A 16,704-nucleotide genomic window follows, 5' to 3' on the forward strand; every position below is an offset into this window, starting at 1 on the left:
TAAATGCAGTCATGTCATATGCGATATTAATACCCTGGTGACATTGCCGTAAGTGCCATTCCTTTAAGGGGAAAAGGTTCCTGACAGCAGTCTGCCACCATCCTCAGGGACCACAAAGTGCCTGCAGAAGGCAACGCTCATTGTGCAGGAAGGAGCTGCCTGCATCCTGCAAGCTGTTCCCATAAGCAGCTGTTGGAAGGGAGGGGGTGGAGAGGAAAGAAGGGGGAGGGGAGGGAAAGGTCTCTGCTATCAGGTTGGATGGCCAGCTGCTGCACTGATGTCTTACCCCAAGTATGCTCCTGTCTTGCAAGTTTAAAAATCTTCCTGAAGGGAGAGAAATAGGAGCAGGGCTCAAGTTCTGCCCTAATACCCAGCCAGCGTCCCTTCCCCCACTTCTAGCACCCAGGAGCCTGCCATTCAGCGCCAACAGGAAGATGGAACAGGTGAAATGGAGTTCCATAAATTTCGGAAATCAGCAGCAGTCCCGCTGACCACCTCCCCCACAGACAAAGATCCCCTGCCCTCAAAAAAGAGAGTAAGTTTGTTTCAGTTAAGTTTATTGTACAACTCAAAGCTGCAGCAGCATAGTCCTTTAGAAAATGAAGCAGTGCCCGTATCCGTTTTGAAACAGCAGTGCATACTGCTCAAGTCCGTCAAAGCTCCTGTAACCGTCCAAGTCCAAGCCGCCTGGCCTTGCCTTTCCCCTCCTTTCTGCCGGGAGTACAGGCTGCTGAGTCACGCCTGCCCGGCCAGTCTGTCCTTCCCGGCCGCGCGGCCAAGGTCCCGCCTCCGGCCTTCCTGGGCGAGCAGCCGCTCCCCACACTTGTAGAGTCCTGGGCTGGGGCCAGCCTTCCCTTGTCGCCGCCGGGCCCCTCCTCGGGAGGGAACCGCACCTCCTCGCCGCTCTCCACGCGCCCCCGCCTGCCAGTCTCCACGCCGCACTCCGGCGCCCTCCGAGGGCGCATCCACAGAGCCAGCCCCGCGCTAGGCGCCCCGGGGCGTCACCACGTCGATCAAACCAAGGATCCCCACCGGGCTGTCACTCGGGAAGGGTGATATTAGGCACCCAGTCGTTGACGCTGCGGCTCTCCTCGCAGAACAGGCTAAGCTTCTCCAAGGCGGGGTCCTTCCATGCGTCCTCATTGGGGTTCTGCGGAGAGAACGCAGAGGTCAGCCTGGCTAGGCACTGGCTGCTAACAGAGGGGAGCAGGGATCACATCGGCCCGAAGGCGACACTCACCGAAATGAGGATACAGTGCAGGTCTACAGGTGCCCCCGACTCGTCGCCGGTACCCACGATCGCCGCCAGCCGCTGCACGTCGCCCACGCGCACGATGTCTATGTCGTTCTCACAGCAGAACGCTTGGATCAAAGTGAAGTGGATCTGCAGCGCGATATCGCCCTCGTCCTCCTCGTCAGCGGCTAGCACGCAGAAGGTCACATTGTCGGGGTCCCTACGCGGGCGAGCAAGAGGTAGTGAGATCAGGTCGGGGAGCCAGGGCTGCCCCCAGCCACCGTCTCCCCGGTCTCCCTGCCGCTCCTCCCACGGGCCGCGTGTGATACTCACACGTTCAGGACTTTGGCTGACTCGTAGACGCCGGCCGTGAGGCAGCCTTGGCGCTGCGCCGACAACAGCAGCTCGTGCAACGCTTTCCCGGCGCCCTGCATCCTGCGGACAAGCCAGCACAGTGAGCCGGACGGGCCGGAGGGTGCGCTGAGATCCCTGGACCCTGAGACTCACCCCCAGCGCCCCAGCCCTGCGCGCCAGCCCAGGGCCGGACCTTCGGCCCAGCCGGCACACTCGCGCCCGTCTTCCACCCAGCCGGTTTCCACCCAGGCGGGCCCCAAAGACTATCGCCCAACCAACGCGGCCAGGGCAGGACAAGGATCCCCGCGCGCCCCGAGACGTCCGGCGTTCGGCGCCGACCTACCTGGCTGTGCTTTCTGGAACCGTGTCCTGGCCACGAAGTTCTTCCAGAGTCATGTTGCGATCTGCGAGCAGCAAGTTATCCACAAGAACAGAGGGCGGAGCAGACGCGAGCGAAGAAGGAAAGTCTACCACCCAGCCCGGTGAGCCCACTGCTTGCGAGTGAGCCCCAGCGCCTCGGTGCGCCCTTATATAGGCTGAGCCGGGTGGTGCCGCCAGCTGGCGCGAGCCTGCGAGCCCATTGGCCCGCGCCGGCTTTCTGATGCAAATAAGGCGGCTGCCCGCGGCTCGTGCCAGAAGGCCACGTGGGGAGGGGTGCGGGGGATGACAATGCCTCAAATCTGCCGCTTTTGTCGGGGTGTTACCAGGCAGACTGGAGCCTGCAGATTTCATCTCGCCTTTTTGTTTTTTTTTTTTTAAGTCCTTAAAAGGAAAAAGTTACGGGGGGAAAAAACTCTCACTTGTTAATAGTACGCTGCAATTTGTGAAATGCACCTTTGAGGAAATCTAAAGAATTTTTTTTTTTTTTTGCATTTATTTTTGTTGCTACCTTTCTATTTTTTCCTTCACTTTTAATTTGGAGTTTTTGAAACCATTGCTTCTAAACCGGAACTTAAAAAACAGGCTGCGCTGGCTAAGCTAGCTAAAGGCCTGAAAGCAGCCCTCTCCAGCTGACACTAGAGCCCCGAGCGCGAGGTTCTTCTAGCACAATCAAGACCCGGACCGGGTCGCGCTGGAAAGTCTAGCCCATCTCCCGGCCCGCTACTAAGCGCTGCGGGGCGCCAGGGCGCGCGAGCAGATTGCGGCCGGAGCACGCGGCTCGTTTGCATTTCTATGCTGGGCGCACAATAGCGGAGGTCTGGCGTGTGGCGGTTTGTAGGAGGGACAATAGAAGCTTTCTCTTCATAGCGACACTGTCCACCTGCCGCTGGGTGGGGTGGGAGAGCCCCGCCGCGCGTGGGGGTCGCCGGGCTGCTCGGCGCGTGGTGGGTCGCGGCCGCGTGGGGCTCCTGCGCTCCTCAATGCGCGCCCCCTGCACGGGCCCCGCTGCACCCACCACACGTTTGCATGTAATTCCGCCCCAAAAGGTTCTAGCACAAGTGCGGAGCAGCCGTGGAAGTTGGAAGGAACACCTGGCTGCTGCACCTTCTTCGCAGCTGGATGCACTCTACCCGGACCACTAGGCTCAGGGGGCCCCAAGAGCTTTCGGAACGACGCTTGGAACCCCTTTCCCGGGGCGCCATCTACAGGCCGACGGGAAAGTTCCTGAGCACCTCTCTTCACCTGCACTTCCATTGACATACTGTGGGGACTTGGCCTCTGGCCCTCTGATCAAGGAGGGGCCCTGGTAGAGTCAGCTGAGCCCCATCTAAGCTACGTATTAATGGAAGTCAAAAACTGCAAAACCCAGATGAAGACGAAAGGAGACTTCAACCCAGTACTGACGGAAGAAAAGGCTATATTTCTCAAGCTATTTTGAAAAATTTTGACCTAAGTATGCATGTATTAAAAGCTTGTTTTCCAGTAATAGATAAATAATACTATATGAGAGCTTGAGAGCGTTTAATAGACATTGCTTGGCCGGGGCCATTTTGGACCTGTGTGTAATGAATATTAGTCACTCAGTGGTGTCCGACTCTTTGCAACCCCATGGACTCTACAGCCAGACTCCTCTCTCCATGGGATTCTCCAGGCAAGGATACCGGAGTGGGTTGTCATGCCCTCCTCCAGGGGATCTTCCCGACTCAGGGATGGAACCTGGGTCTCCCGCATTGCGGGCAGATTCTTTACTATCTGAGCCACCTGGGAAGTTGACACTTCCAGAAAGTTTGCTTACTGAGCTTATAATTTTTGGTGCCTGCATCTCTCTGTGTGCACTTTGGTGCATTCCCTCTCTCCCACCCCGCCTTAACCGTTACTAGGTGAGGTTTTTTAGACTGGGCAGGACAGCTAGCGGGTGCAGGAGCTGTTGGATGTGCTGGGAGTCCCGACTCTGCAGCAAGACAGGAAATAAGGAAAACAACGGAGTGCACCGGTTTCTTGCGCCCCCCGGTGGCCAGCTGGCAGAGGACAACTGAGAAAACGGAACACTTCCCAGATGCCAACTGAGGGTTTGTTCACCTAACATACCTGAAATCCGAGGTCTTTTTTTATTTTTTATTTTTACTGGAGTGCAGTTGATTTTCAGCGTTACAGGTGTACACAACAGTGAATCAGTTATACATATACACCACACATCCACTCTTTTTTAGACTCTTTTCCCATATAGGTCATAGGAGAGTATTAAGTAGAGTTCCCTGTGCTACGAAAGAAGTTCTTATTAGTTATCTATTTTATGTAGCTGCATGTATACGTCAATACTATCCTCCCAACCTATCCCTCCCCTTCACAACCCCCACCCCCCGGTACCCATAAAATTGTTTTCTAATTGCTGGAACCAGGTGGCATCCTGTGGCTTTAATTTGCTGCCATTTCCTTTCTTTCTTTACTGCCCACTGCATGCTCAGTTGCTCAGATGTGTCCAACTCTTTGTGACCCTATGAACTAACTGTAGCCCACCAGGCTCCTCTGTCCATGGAATTTTCTCAGGCAAGAATACTGGAGTGGGTTGCCATTTCCTCCTCCAGGATATCTGCCCAATTCAGGGATCGAACCCACATCTTCTGCATCTCCTGCATTGTCAGGTGGATTGTTTTATCACTGAGCCACCTGGGAAGCCCCTTCTTCCTTTGTTCAGTTCAGTTCAGTTCAGTCGCTCAGTTGAATCTGACTCTTTGCGACCCCATGAATCGCAGCATGCCAGGCCTCCCTGTCCATCACCAACTCCTGGAGTTCACTCAGACTCACGTCCATTGAATCAGTGATGCCATCCAGCCATCTCATCCTCTGTTGTCCCCTTCTCCTCCTGCCCCCAATCCCTCCCAGCATCAGAGTCTTTTCCAATGAGTCAACTCTTCGCATGAGGTGGCCAAAGTACTGCAGTTTCAGCCTTAGCATCATTCCTTCCAAAGAAATCCCAGGGCTGATCTCTTTCAGAATGGACTGGTTGGATCTCCTTGCAGTCCAAGGGACTCTCAAGAGTCTTCTCCAACACCACAGTTCAAAAGCATCAATGCTTCAGCACTCAGCTTTATTCACAGTCCAACTCTCACATCCATACATGACCACTGGAAAAACCATAGCCTTGACTAGACGGACCTTTGTTGGCAAAGTAATGTCTCTGCTTTTCAATATGCTATCTAGGTTGGTCATAACTTTCCTTCCAAGGAGTAAGTGTCTTTTAATTTCATGGCTGCAGTCACCATCTGCAGTGATTTTGGAGCCCAAAAAAATAAAGTCTGACACTGTTTCCACTGTTTCCCCATCTATTTCCCATGAAGTCATGGGACCAGATGCCATGATCTTCGTTTTCTGAATGTTGAACTTTAAGTCAACTTTTTCACTCTCCACTTTCACTTTCATCAAGAGGCTTTTTAGTTCCTCTTAACTTTCTGCCATAAGGGTGGTGTCATCTGCATATCTGAGGTGATTGATATTTCTCCCGGCAATCTTGATTCCAGCTTGTGCTTCCTCCAGCCCAGCGTTTCTCATAATGTACTCTGCATATAAGTTAAATAAGCAGGGTGACAATATACAGCCTTGATGAACTCCTTTTCCTATTTGGAACCAGTCTGTTGTTCCATGTCCAGTTCTAACTGTTGCTTCCTGACCTGCATACAGATTTCTCAACAGGCAGGTCAAGTGGTCTGGTATTCCCATCTCTTTCAGAATTTTCCACAGTTTATTGTGATCCACACAGTCAAAGGCTTTGGCATAGTCAATAAAGCAGAAATACATGTTTTTCTGGAACTCTCTTGCTTTTTCCATGATCCAGCAGATGTTGGCAATTTGATCTCTGGTTCCTCTGCCTTTTCTAAAACCAGCTTGAACATCAGGAAGTTCACGGTTCACGTATTGCTGAAGCCTGGCTTGGAGAATTTTGAGCATTACTTTACTAGCATGTGAGATGAGTACAATTGTGCGGTAGTTTGAGCATTCTTTGGCATTGCCTTTCTTTGAGATTGGAATGAAAACTGACCTTTTCCAGTCCTGTGGCCACTGCTGAGTTTTCCAAATTTGCTGGCATATTGAGTGCAGCACTTTCACAGCATCATCTTTCAGGATTTGAAATAGCTCAACAGGAATTCCAACACCTCCACTAGCTTTTTTCATAGTGATGCTTCCTAAGTAAGGCCCACTTGACTTCACATTCCAGGATGTCTGGCTCTAGGTCAGTGATCACACCATCATGATTATCTGAGTCGTGAACATCTTTTTTGTACAGTTCTTCTGTGTATTCTTGCCACCTCTTCTTAATATCTTCTGCTTCTGTTAGGTCCACACCATTTCTGTCCTTTATCAAGCCCATGTTTGCATGAAATGTTCCCTTGGTATCTCTAATTTTCTTGAAGAGATCTCTAGTCTTTCCCATTCTGTTGTTTTCCTCTACTTCTTTGCATTGATTGCTGAGGAAGGCTTTCTTATCTCTTCTTGCTTTTCTTTGGAACTCTGCATTCAGATGCTTATATCTTTCCTTTTCTCCTTTGCTTTTCGCTTCTCTTCTTTTCACAGCTATTTGTAAGGCCTCCCCAGACAGCCATTGTGCTTTTTTGCATTTCTTTTCCATGGGAATGGTCTTGATCCCTGTCTCCTGTACAATGTCATGAACCTCATTCCATAGTTCATCAGGCACTCTATCTATCAGATCTAGTCCCTTAAATCTATTTCTCACTTCCACTGCATAATCATAAGGGATTTGATTGAGGTCATACCTGAATGGTCTAGTGGTTTTCCCTACTTTCTTCAATTTAAGTCTGAATTTGGCAATAAGGAGTTCATGATCTGAGCCACAGTCAGCTCCTGGTCTTGTTTTTGCTGACTGTATAGAGCTTCTCCATCTTTGGCTGCAAAGAATATAATCAATCTGATTTCGGTGTTGACCATCTGGTGATGTCCATGTGTAGAGTCTTCTCTTGTGTTGTTGGAAGAGGGTGTTTGCTATGACCAGTGCATTTTCTTGGCAAAACTCTATTAGTCTTTGCCCTGCTTCATTCCGTATTCCAAGGCCAAATTTGCCTGTTACTCCAGGTGTTTCTTAACTTCCTACTTTTGCATTCCAGTCCCCTATTATGAAAAGGACATCTTTTTTGGGTGTTAGTTCTAAAAGGTCTTGTAGGTCTTCATAGAACCAATGATGGTGTGCCTTGATTGGATAAAATATATTTATTTTTAAGTGGTTGAAACTTAGATATTGCTCTTTTTAAAGTGTTAAATATGTTTTCAATGTATTAGTTCCAGGTCCCCAGAAAATGTCTCATTGCAAAAATGAGACTTATTTGACATCTTAGAGTTTACTTTCCCCTCCCCATTTTAAACACTGGAAATCTCCCTACACACCAGGCCTCACACCCGGACCCCAGAGGAGGGGAGTGGGGATGGGAGACAGCATTTCCAGTTGGCACTGAGCCAGCCCTAAGAAGAGGACTGATTGACAACCCCCTGGGGCTATTCTACTTCACTCACATTTTTAAGGTATTGAATTTCAGGAAAATCGCCTTTCTGACATTGGATATGGCTTCACATGGGTTTATTATGTCAGTCCAAATGGCTTCATCTCAATTAGTAAAGAAACGTTTTGTCTGGAGACTACGTTGGCCCTTCACCAGACACCCCCTCCCCATTCTTAAAAGTTGGACGAATGCAGAAGCTGCTGGCTCTGGGACAGCCCATATCCAGCTTGCCTGTCATACCACAGGAGAGGGATGGGCAAAGCCAACACCCCAGTACAGGAACCTTCAGATGCTCCTCTGGCCCACCCCGAGATAGCAGATGGTTGACTAAAGCCCGCCTGTCCCATTCTGTTGCCACTGCGCCCCCAAACTGATTCAACCCACGTGTCAGCCTGCTGCATCCCCCAGTCCCAGGCGACTGTGACATCCACCAAGCGCCCTGTGATTATACCCCTTAATGTGCCTCTGAGCCTTAACCGTGAAAGTGATGGTGACATTACTAAAGGGACATCCTCAGAGATGTTCTGCTTTACAAACCTTTTGGAAGTGCTTCCATGTTTTTATTAACACTTCATGAACTCCTTATTGCCAACTTCAGACTTAAACTGAAGAAAGTAGGGAAAACCACTAGACCATTCAGGTATGACCTAAATCAAATCCCTTATGATTATACAGTGGAAGTGACAAATAGATTCAAGGGATTAGATCTGATAGACAGAGTGCCTGAAGAACTATGGACGGAGGTTCATAACATTGTACAGGAGGCAGGTATCAAGACCATCCCCAAGAAAATGAAATGCAAAAAGGCAAACTGGAGGAGACCTTACAAATAGCTGAGAAAAGAAGAGAAACTAAGGGCAAAGGACAAAAGGGAAGATATACCCATTTGAATGCAGAGTTCCAAACAATAGCAAGGAGAGATAAGAAAGCCTTCCTCAGCGATCAGTGCAAAGAAATAGAGGAAAACAATAGGATGGGAAAGACTAAAGATCTCTTCAAGAAAACTAGAGATACCAAGGGAACATTTCATGCAAAGATGGGGACAATAAAGGACAGAAATGGTATGGATCTAACAGAAGCAAAATATATTAAGAAGAGGTGGCAAGAATACACAGAAGAACTATACAAAAAAGATCTTCACCACCCAAATAATCACAGTGGTGTGATCACTGACCTAGAGCCAGACATCCTGGAATGTGAAGTCAAGTGGGCCTTACTTAGGAAGCATCACTATGAAAAAAGCTAGTGGAAGTGATGGAATTCCAGTTGAGCTATTTCAAATCCTGAAAGATGATGCTGTGAAAGTGCTGCACTCAATATGCCAGCAAATTTGGAAAACTCGGCAGTGGCCACAGGACTGGAAAAAGTCAGTTTTTATTCCAATCCCAAAGAAAGGCAATGCCAAAGAATGCTCAAACTACCGCACAGTGCACTCATCACACTCATAGGAAGGTAATGCTCAAAATTCTCCAAGCCAGGCTTCAACAGTGAACCATGAACTCCCAGACATCCAAGCTATATTTAGAAAAGGTAAAAGAACCAGAGATCAAGTTACCAACTTCCTTTGGATCATCAAAAAAGCAAGAGAGTTCCAGACAAACATCTACTTCTGCTTTATTGACTATGCCAAAGACTTTGTGCAGATCACAACAAACTGTGGGAAACTCTTAAAGAGATGGGAATACCAGACCACCTGACCTGCCTCTTGAGAAACCTGTATGCAGATCAGAAAGCAACAGTTAGAACTGGACATGGAACAACAGACTGGTTCCAAATGAGGAAGGGAGTACATCAAGGCTGTATATTGTCACCCTGCTTATTTCACTTCTATGCAGAGTACATCATGAGAAACGCTGGGCTGGAGGAAGCACAAGCTGGAATCAAGATTGCCAGGAGAAATATCAATCACCTCGGATATGCAGATGACACCACCCTAATGGCAGAAAGCAAAGACGAACTAAAGAGCCTCTTGATGAAAGTGAAAGAGGAGAATGAAAAAGTTGGCTTAAAACTCAACATACAGAAAACTAAGATCATGGCATCCGGTCTTATCACTTCATGGCAAATAGATGGGGAAACAATGGAAACAGTGACAGATTTTATTTTGGGGGGGCTCCAAAATCACTGCAGATGGTGACTATAGCCATGAAATTAAAAGACGCTTGCTCCTTGGAGGAAAAGTTATGACCAACCTAGATAGCATATTAAAAAGCAGAGACATTACTTTGCCAACAAAGGTCTGTCTAGTCAAAGCTATGGTTTTTCCAGTAGTCATGTATGGAGTGAGAATTGGACTGTAAAGAAAGCTGAGCGCCGAAGAATGGATGTTTTTGGACTGTGGTGTTGGGGAAGACTCTTCAGAGTCCCTTGGGCTGCTGCTAGGAGATCCAACCAGTCCATCCTATAGAAAATCAGTCCTGAATATTCATTGGAAGGACTGATGCTGAAGCTGAAACTCCAGTACTTTGGCACCTGATGTGAAGAACTGACTCCTTGGAAAAGACCCTGATGCTGGGAAAGACTGAAGGCAGAAGAAGAAGGGGTCGACAGAAGATGAGATAGTCTCATCCTCATCCAGTGACTGGATGGACATGAGTTTGAGTAAACTCCAAGAGTTGGTGATAGACAGGGAGGCCTGGTGTGCTGTAGTCCATGGTGTCACAAAGAGTTGGACAAGACTGAGTCACTGAACTGAACTGATTGATTAACACTTCTCATTCGCTCCTGAGAAATGTTGGTGGAGATCACCATCCATTTGGATATGGAAAGTAGTGGGTTTTAAGTAAGCAGTAAACTTTATGAGTCAGTCCCTTTTGCAGTTTCTGAAATTATTTACTTTCGAAGCATGTACAAGCTCTGTTACGTAGTGAGTTCATTCCCCTCACAAAGAAAAGCTCACACAAGTCGCAAGGCACAGAAAGGTTTCTCAGAGCTTCATGCTGCCTTTGGCCTATAGGATGTCTCAGGAAAAGTCAAAGTCATGGCCACCTCTCAACAACCAGCAGCTCTCACGTAAAATCTGGATGCCCAGCTTCTCTTGGAAAAGAGGAAAATTTGGCTACCATGTGCCTGCAGCATCTTCCTACCACCACCATCACCATGGTAACTGTCAGCTGGAGGAGGGCACTAGAACCCCTGAACTGAGCACTGCTGTTCAGTTTACCATAGGCTGGTGGCTCAGATGGTAAAGAATCTGCCTGCAATTCAGAAGACCTGGGTTCGATCCCTGGGTCAGCAGGATCTGCTGGAGAAGGGAATGGCAACCCACTCCAGGATTCTTGCCTGGAGAATCCCATGGACAGAGGAGCCTGGGGGTGGGGGGGCTATGGGGTCGCAAAGAGTCAGATAGGTCTGAACAACTAACACTGTCACTGTTCACGACCACGGCCCTTTGAGGATACCTGAATACTTTATTCATGTATGTTACCTGTCTGTCCCCTTTGCATTTGCAAGCTTAGGGAAGAAACTGAAGTTTAAAAAGCAAAATAAAGGTGCCATCTTCTTATAGGATGGGTGAGCAAATCAAGTGATGGATGCGTGAGCAAATCAAGTGATGGATGCGTGAGCGAATCAAGTGGTGGATGCATGAGCGAATCAAGTGATGGATGCATGAGCAAGTCAAGTGATGGATGCATGAGCGAATCAAGTGATGGATGCGTGAGCAAATCAAGTGGTGGATGCGTGAGCAAATCAAGTGGTGGATGCGTGAGCGAATCAAGTGATGGATGCGTGAGCAAGTCAAGTGAGCGTCATTTGCATCCCAGGTTCTGATGGACGTGTCTCCTGTGTCGGTGTAGGGGATTTTTGGAGCAGTCTGCATTGGCCCCTTTCCAAATGGTTCAGGTTTTCCTCTCACTCCCCTGACCCCCACCCCGTCTGTCCAACCTCTTCTCTGGGCTTCTTGAGTTTTAAGAAGGATGTTGGGGATTTTTCCCCAAAAACTCAAGAATCAGTTCAGTTCAGTTCAGTCACTCAGTTGAGTCCAACTCTTTGCGACCCCATGAATTGCAGCACGCCAGGCCTCCCTGTCCATCACCAACTCCTCACTCAGACTCACGTCCATCGAGTCAGTGATGCCATCCAGCCATCTGATCCTCTGTTGTCCCCTTCTCCTCCTGCCCCCAATCCCTCCCAGCATCAGAGTCTTTTCCAATGAGTCAACTCTTCGCATGAGGTGGCCAAAGTACTGCAGTTTCAGCCTTAGCATCATTCCTTCCAAAGAAATCCCAGGGCTGATCTCTTTCAGAATGGACTGGTTGGATCTCCTTGCAGTCCAAGGGACTCTCAAGAGTCTTCTCCAACACCACAGTTCAAAAGCATCAATTCTTCGGCTCTCAGCCTTCTTCACAGTCCAACTCTCACATCCATACATGACCACTGGAAAAACCATAGCCTTGACTAGACAGACCTTTGTTGGCAAAGTAATGTCTCTGCTTTTGAATATGCTGTCTAGGTTAGTCATAACTTTCCTTCTAAGGAGTAAGCGTCTTTTAATTTCATGGCTGCAATCACCATCTGCAGTGATTTTGGAGCCCAAAAAAATAAAGTCTGACACGGTTTCCACTGTTTCTCCATCTATTTCCCATGAAGTCATGGGACCAGATGCCATGATCTTCGTTTTCTGAATGTTGAGCTTTAAGCCAACTTTATCACTCTCCACTTTCACTTTTATCAAGAGGCTTTTTAGTTCCTCTTCACTTTCTGCCATAAGGGTGGTGTCATCTGCATATCTGAGGTGATTGATATTTCTCCCGGCAATCTTGATTCCAGCTTGTGCTTCTTCCAGAAACATCCCAGCGTTTCTCATGATGTACTCTGCATATAAGTTAAATAAGCAGGGTGACAATATATAGCCTTGACGAACTCCTTTTCCTATTTGGAACCAGTCTGTTGTTCCATGTCCAGTTCTAACTGTTGCTTCCTGACCTGCATACAGATTTCTCAACAGGCAGGTCAAGTGGTCTGGTATTCCCATCTCTTTCAGAATTTTCCACAGTTTATTGTGATCCACACAGTCAAAGGCTTTGGCATAGTCAATAAAGCAGAAATACATGTTTTTCTGGAACTCTCTTGCTTTTCCCATGATCCAGCAGATGTTGGCAATTTGATCTCTGGTTCCTCTGCCTTTTCTAAAACCAGCTTGAACATCAGGAAGTTCACGGTTCGTGTATTGCTGAAGCCTGGCTTGGAGAATTTTGAGCATTACTTTACTAGCATGTGAGATGAGTGCAATTGTGCGGTAGTTTGAGCATTCTTTGGCATTGCCTTTCTTTGAGATTGGAATGAAAACTGACCTTTTCCAGTCCTGTGGCCACTGCTGAGTTTTCCAAATTTGCTGGCATATTGAGTGCAGCACTTTCACAGCATCATCTTTCAGGATTTGAAATAGCTCAACTGGAATTCCATCACCTCCACTAGCTTTGTTCGTAGTGATGCTTCCTAAGGCCCACTTGACTTCACATTCCAGGATGTCTGGCTCTAGGTCAGTGATCACACCATCATGATTATCTGAGTCGTGAACATCTTTTTTGTACAGTTCTTCTGTGTATTCTTGCCACCTCTTCTTAATATCTTCTGCTTCTGTTAGGTCCATACCATTTCTGTCCTTTATCGAGCCCATCTTTGCATGAAATGTTCCTTTGGTATCTCTAATTTTCTTGAAGAGATCTCTAGTCTTTCCCATTCTGTTGTTTTCCTCTACTTCTTTGCATCAATTGCTGAGGAAGGCTTTCTTATCTCTTCTTGCTATTCTTTGGAACTCTGCATTCAGATGCTTATCTTTCCTTTTCTCCTTTGCTTTTCACTTCTCTTCACAGCTATTTGTAAGGCCTCCCCAGACAGCCATTGTGCTTTTTTGCATTTCTTTTCCATGGGGATGGTCTTGATCCCTGTCTCCTGTACAATGTCACAAACCTCATTCCATAATTCATCAGGCACTCTATCTATCAGATCTAGTCCCTTAAATCTATTTCTCACTTCCACTGTATAATCATAAGGGATTTGATTGAGGTCATACCTGAATGATCTAGTGGTTTTCCCTACTTTCTTCAATTTAAGTCTGAATTTGGTAATAAGGAGTTCATGATCTGAGCCACAGTCAGTTCCCGGTCTTGTTTTTGTTGACTGTATGGAGTTTCTCCATCTTTGGCTGCCAAGAATATAATCAGTCTGATTTCGGTGTTGACCATCTGGTGATGTCCATGTGTAGAGTCTTCTCTTGTGTTGTTGGAAGAGGGCATTTGCTATGACCAGTGCATTTTCTTGGCAAAACTCTATTAGTCTTTGCCCTGCTTCATTCAACTCAAGAATAGTAGGGTGAAAAGCAATGAATTAGTGGCAATACTAACACATTAACTCAAAGAAGAAACCAAATCTTGGTGCAAGACACAAACCTATTACTTAAAACCCAGCAGCAGCATCTCAAACGCACCTCAGCATATAACGGGAACAGTATAGTGCTGCCGCCCCCTTGGACCCACCCACTGCCCCAGTAGTGGCACAGGCCCCCCCTACCCCAGATGAAATGTGAGGTCTGTGGATGCGGAGGCTTCTGAAAACAGCTGGGACAGGAAACAGGAAACAGAGAAAGGGAAAACCCCATATAGTACAAGCGGACATCTGTGGTCAGTCCCTGTGTGGAGAGGGCTTTCTGGAAGGAGCAATTATTTCTTGAGAGAGCAATTGCTTAGTGTGTGAGAAAGTCACATTAGCTTAGTGGAATCCCTGAAATGATGAGGGAGGGATCATTCAGGCACTTGATACTTTGTCTATCATGAGTAAGCAATGATCTGAAGTACGTACCACAGCAAGGTCAGCCACACTAGCTGAGAACCTGACAAAGTGCTTATGTGAGGTCCTTCCAGGCTCAGCCATATGCCCAAATCCTCTGAACTCCAGTTTCGTCCTCTATGAAAGGAAGATCTGCCCTTTGTCAAACTTCATGAACCTCAAATGGAGTTTCTACACATCACGCCTGGTCACTGTTTGGCTCACATTTGGGTTTTGTTTGGGGGGCAGTGTTCTAGAACAACTCACAAATTCAGGTTTGACTTGTCTATCTGTTTCTGCAGGTAAGAGTGGATGGCATGCACTTTCCACGTCACTCTAGACGTTGTCCAGATACCACAGCAGACCTGCCGGTACTTTTAGCCCCTGCCTGAACCCTGTAGGCATTTGAGTTTGGGGTAAAATTTCACCAGTACACAGTTAGTTGGAATGCTATGGTCGCCTTTCTGAAAACATTAACATATGGGCTTCCCTGGTGGCTCAGATGGTAAAGAATCTGCCTGCAATGCAGGAGACCCAAGTGCAAACCCTGGGTCAGGAAGATCCCCTGGAGAAGGGCATGGCAACCCACTCCAGTATTCTTGTCTGGAGAATCCCATGGACAGAGAAGCCTGGCAGACTACAGTCGATGGGGTTTCAGAGGGTCAGACATGACTGAGGATAACATGTAGCATGTTATAGATTACTAGAGCCCAGAACTTCCTATGTGAAAGCCTTCCCTTATGTTCTGAAAGACAATTTTTTAAAAATTGGGGTATAGTTGCTTTACAATGTTGTGTTCGTTTCTGCTGTACAAGGAAGTGAATCAGCTGTACATATGTCCCCTCCTCCTTGGACCTCCCTCCCACTGCCCTGTCACCCATCTAGGTTACCACAGAGCACCAAGCAGAGAGACAGTTTAAAGTAAATTCCCAGAAACGGCAGTAAGATGTTGGAGGCTGCAGTTAGCAGAACAGAGCTCAAAGTATTTTTGCTGCTTACTTTACTTTGATCTTAAGCAAGAAGTTGGTGCATGGTTTAAAGAGCTCATGCTTGTTAACCCATTACATCTGCTTTTCTTAAGTTCTCCTAAAGAACTGCATTCAGAAGTGTATGAAAGTCAAATCTAGCATTAAGCGCTCAGTCATGTCTGATTCTTTGCGATCTCATGGGCTGTATCCCGCCAGACTCCTATGTCCATGGGATTCTTCAGCAAGAATACTAAAATGGGTAGCCAGTCCCTTCTCCAGGGGATCTTCCAGACCCAGAAATCAAAGCTGGGTCTCCCGCATTGCAGGCAGATTCTTTACTAAGTCAGCAGGAAAGCCCTCAGAAGTGTATATTACAAGGAAATGTTTGTTGCAGTATTTCTTCAAATAGTGCACATCAGAAGCCAAATAGGGGGTAAGTGCTAAATCATGGTGTTTAACTCAGTCACTCAATTGTGTGTGACTCTTTGTTACCCCATGGACTGCATCACGCCAGGCTTCCCTGTCCATCACCAACTCCTGGAGCTTACTCAAACTCATGTCCATCGAGTCAGTGATGCCATCCAGCCATCTCATCCTCTGTCATCCCCTTCTCCTGCTGCCCTCAATCTTTCCCAGCATCAGGGCCTTTTCCAGTGAGTCAGTTCTTTTCATCTGCTGGCCAAAGTACTGGAGTTTCAGCTTCAATATCAGTCCTTCCAATGAACACCCAGGACTGATTTCCTTTAGGATGGACTGGTTGGATCTCCTTGCAGTCCAAGGGACTCTCAAGAGTCTTCTCCAACACCACAGCTCAAAAGCATCAATTCTTGGGCACTCAGCTTTCTTTATGGTCCAACTCTCACATGATGTAGCCATAGAGTAGACAATACAAGACCATAAATAAGTGCTTTGAAGAGTATTTCATTGCATGATAAATGTAATGCAGAATAGCAAGATAGACTCATGTGCTTCTTATTGTGCAGAAACATTTAGTACACATGACCGTAATTGTACAAAAAGTCAAAATAGAAACAGTGGTTATATCTCAAAGTAATGAGATTATAGATGATTTTTATTTTCTTCATTATGCTTTTCTGCAATTTGATTTTATGTAATACAGATTCAAACTTCTCATGGATAATTATCTCAGTGCCAGACATCATCAACCTGACTCCTGCTTCAGGCATTATTCTGAGCAATTTCTGACCATATGGTAACAGATCAAGAAGTTAGCTGTCTGCAGGGTCATGCTTATAGGAAGAGATGGGCAGGAGCGAGACCTTTGACTCCCAGGCTGCTCCTCTTGGCAGTTGACCCAGGTCTGTTCCCAGCTGAGTGAAAATGGTGATCTTGCACTTGGAGATTAACTCTGGAATGACTGGGACGGAATCAGGCCACACACTGGAGGCAAGCAGGAGGGGCCAGCAGCCAAACACCTAGGCACGTACGTCTCCACAGATAGGCAACTCGCCAAGATGTGCATTTTAGCAAC

At 47.3% G+C, this 16,704-nt stretch overlaps 1 protein-coding gene across 1 annotated transcript; it reads right to left on the minus strand.

Annotated features, from left to right (window-relative positions):
- Positions 1–540: 540 nt before the first annotated feature.
- On the minus strand, positions 541–2,157 carry GADD45G (growth arrest and DNA damage inducible gamma). The gene is made up of 4 exons (XM_027550362.1): positions 1,932–2,157; positions 1,568–1,669; positions 1,241–1,454; positions 541–1,150 (listed from the first exon to the last, which is right to left on the minus strand). Exons 1-4 carry the CDS (start codon positions 1,982–1,984, stop codon positions 1,040–1,042), a joined length of 480 nt encoding a protein of 159 aa, XP_027406163.1. The 5' UTR covers positions 1,985–2,157; the 3' UTR covers positions 541–1,039.
- Positions 2,158–16,704: the final 14,547 nt, after the last annotated feature.

This window comes from Bos indicus x Bos taurus, chromosome 8, assembly GCF_003369695.1.
Source record: "Bos indicus x Bos taurus breed Angus x Brahman F1 hybrid chromosome 8, Bos_hybrid_MaternalHap_v2.0, whole genome shotgun sequence".
Lineage (NCBI taxonomy): Eukaryota > Metazoa > Chordata > Mammalia > Artiodactyla > Bovidae > Bos > Bos indicus x Bos taurus.

What these genes read in the sequence shown, in the direction of transcription:
- GADD45G (XM_027550362.1), bottom strand. Translation starts at nt 1,984, where the DNA reads ATGACTCTGGAAGAACTTCGTGGCCAGGACACGGTTCCAGAAAGCACA. An exon ending in GTTCCAGAAAGCACAGCCAG is followed by an intron (nt 1,670 to 1,931) that starts GTAGGTCGGCGC and finishes GCTTGTCCGCAG; the next exon opens with GATGCAGGGCGCCGGGAAAG. An exon ending in TGCACTGTATCCTCATTTCG is followed by an intron (nt 1,151 to 1,240) that starts GTGAGTGTCGCC and finishes TTCTCTCCGCAG; the next exon opens with AACCCCAATGAGGACGCATG.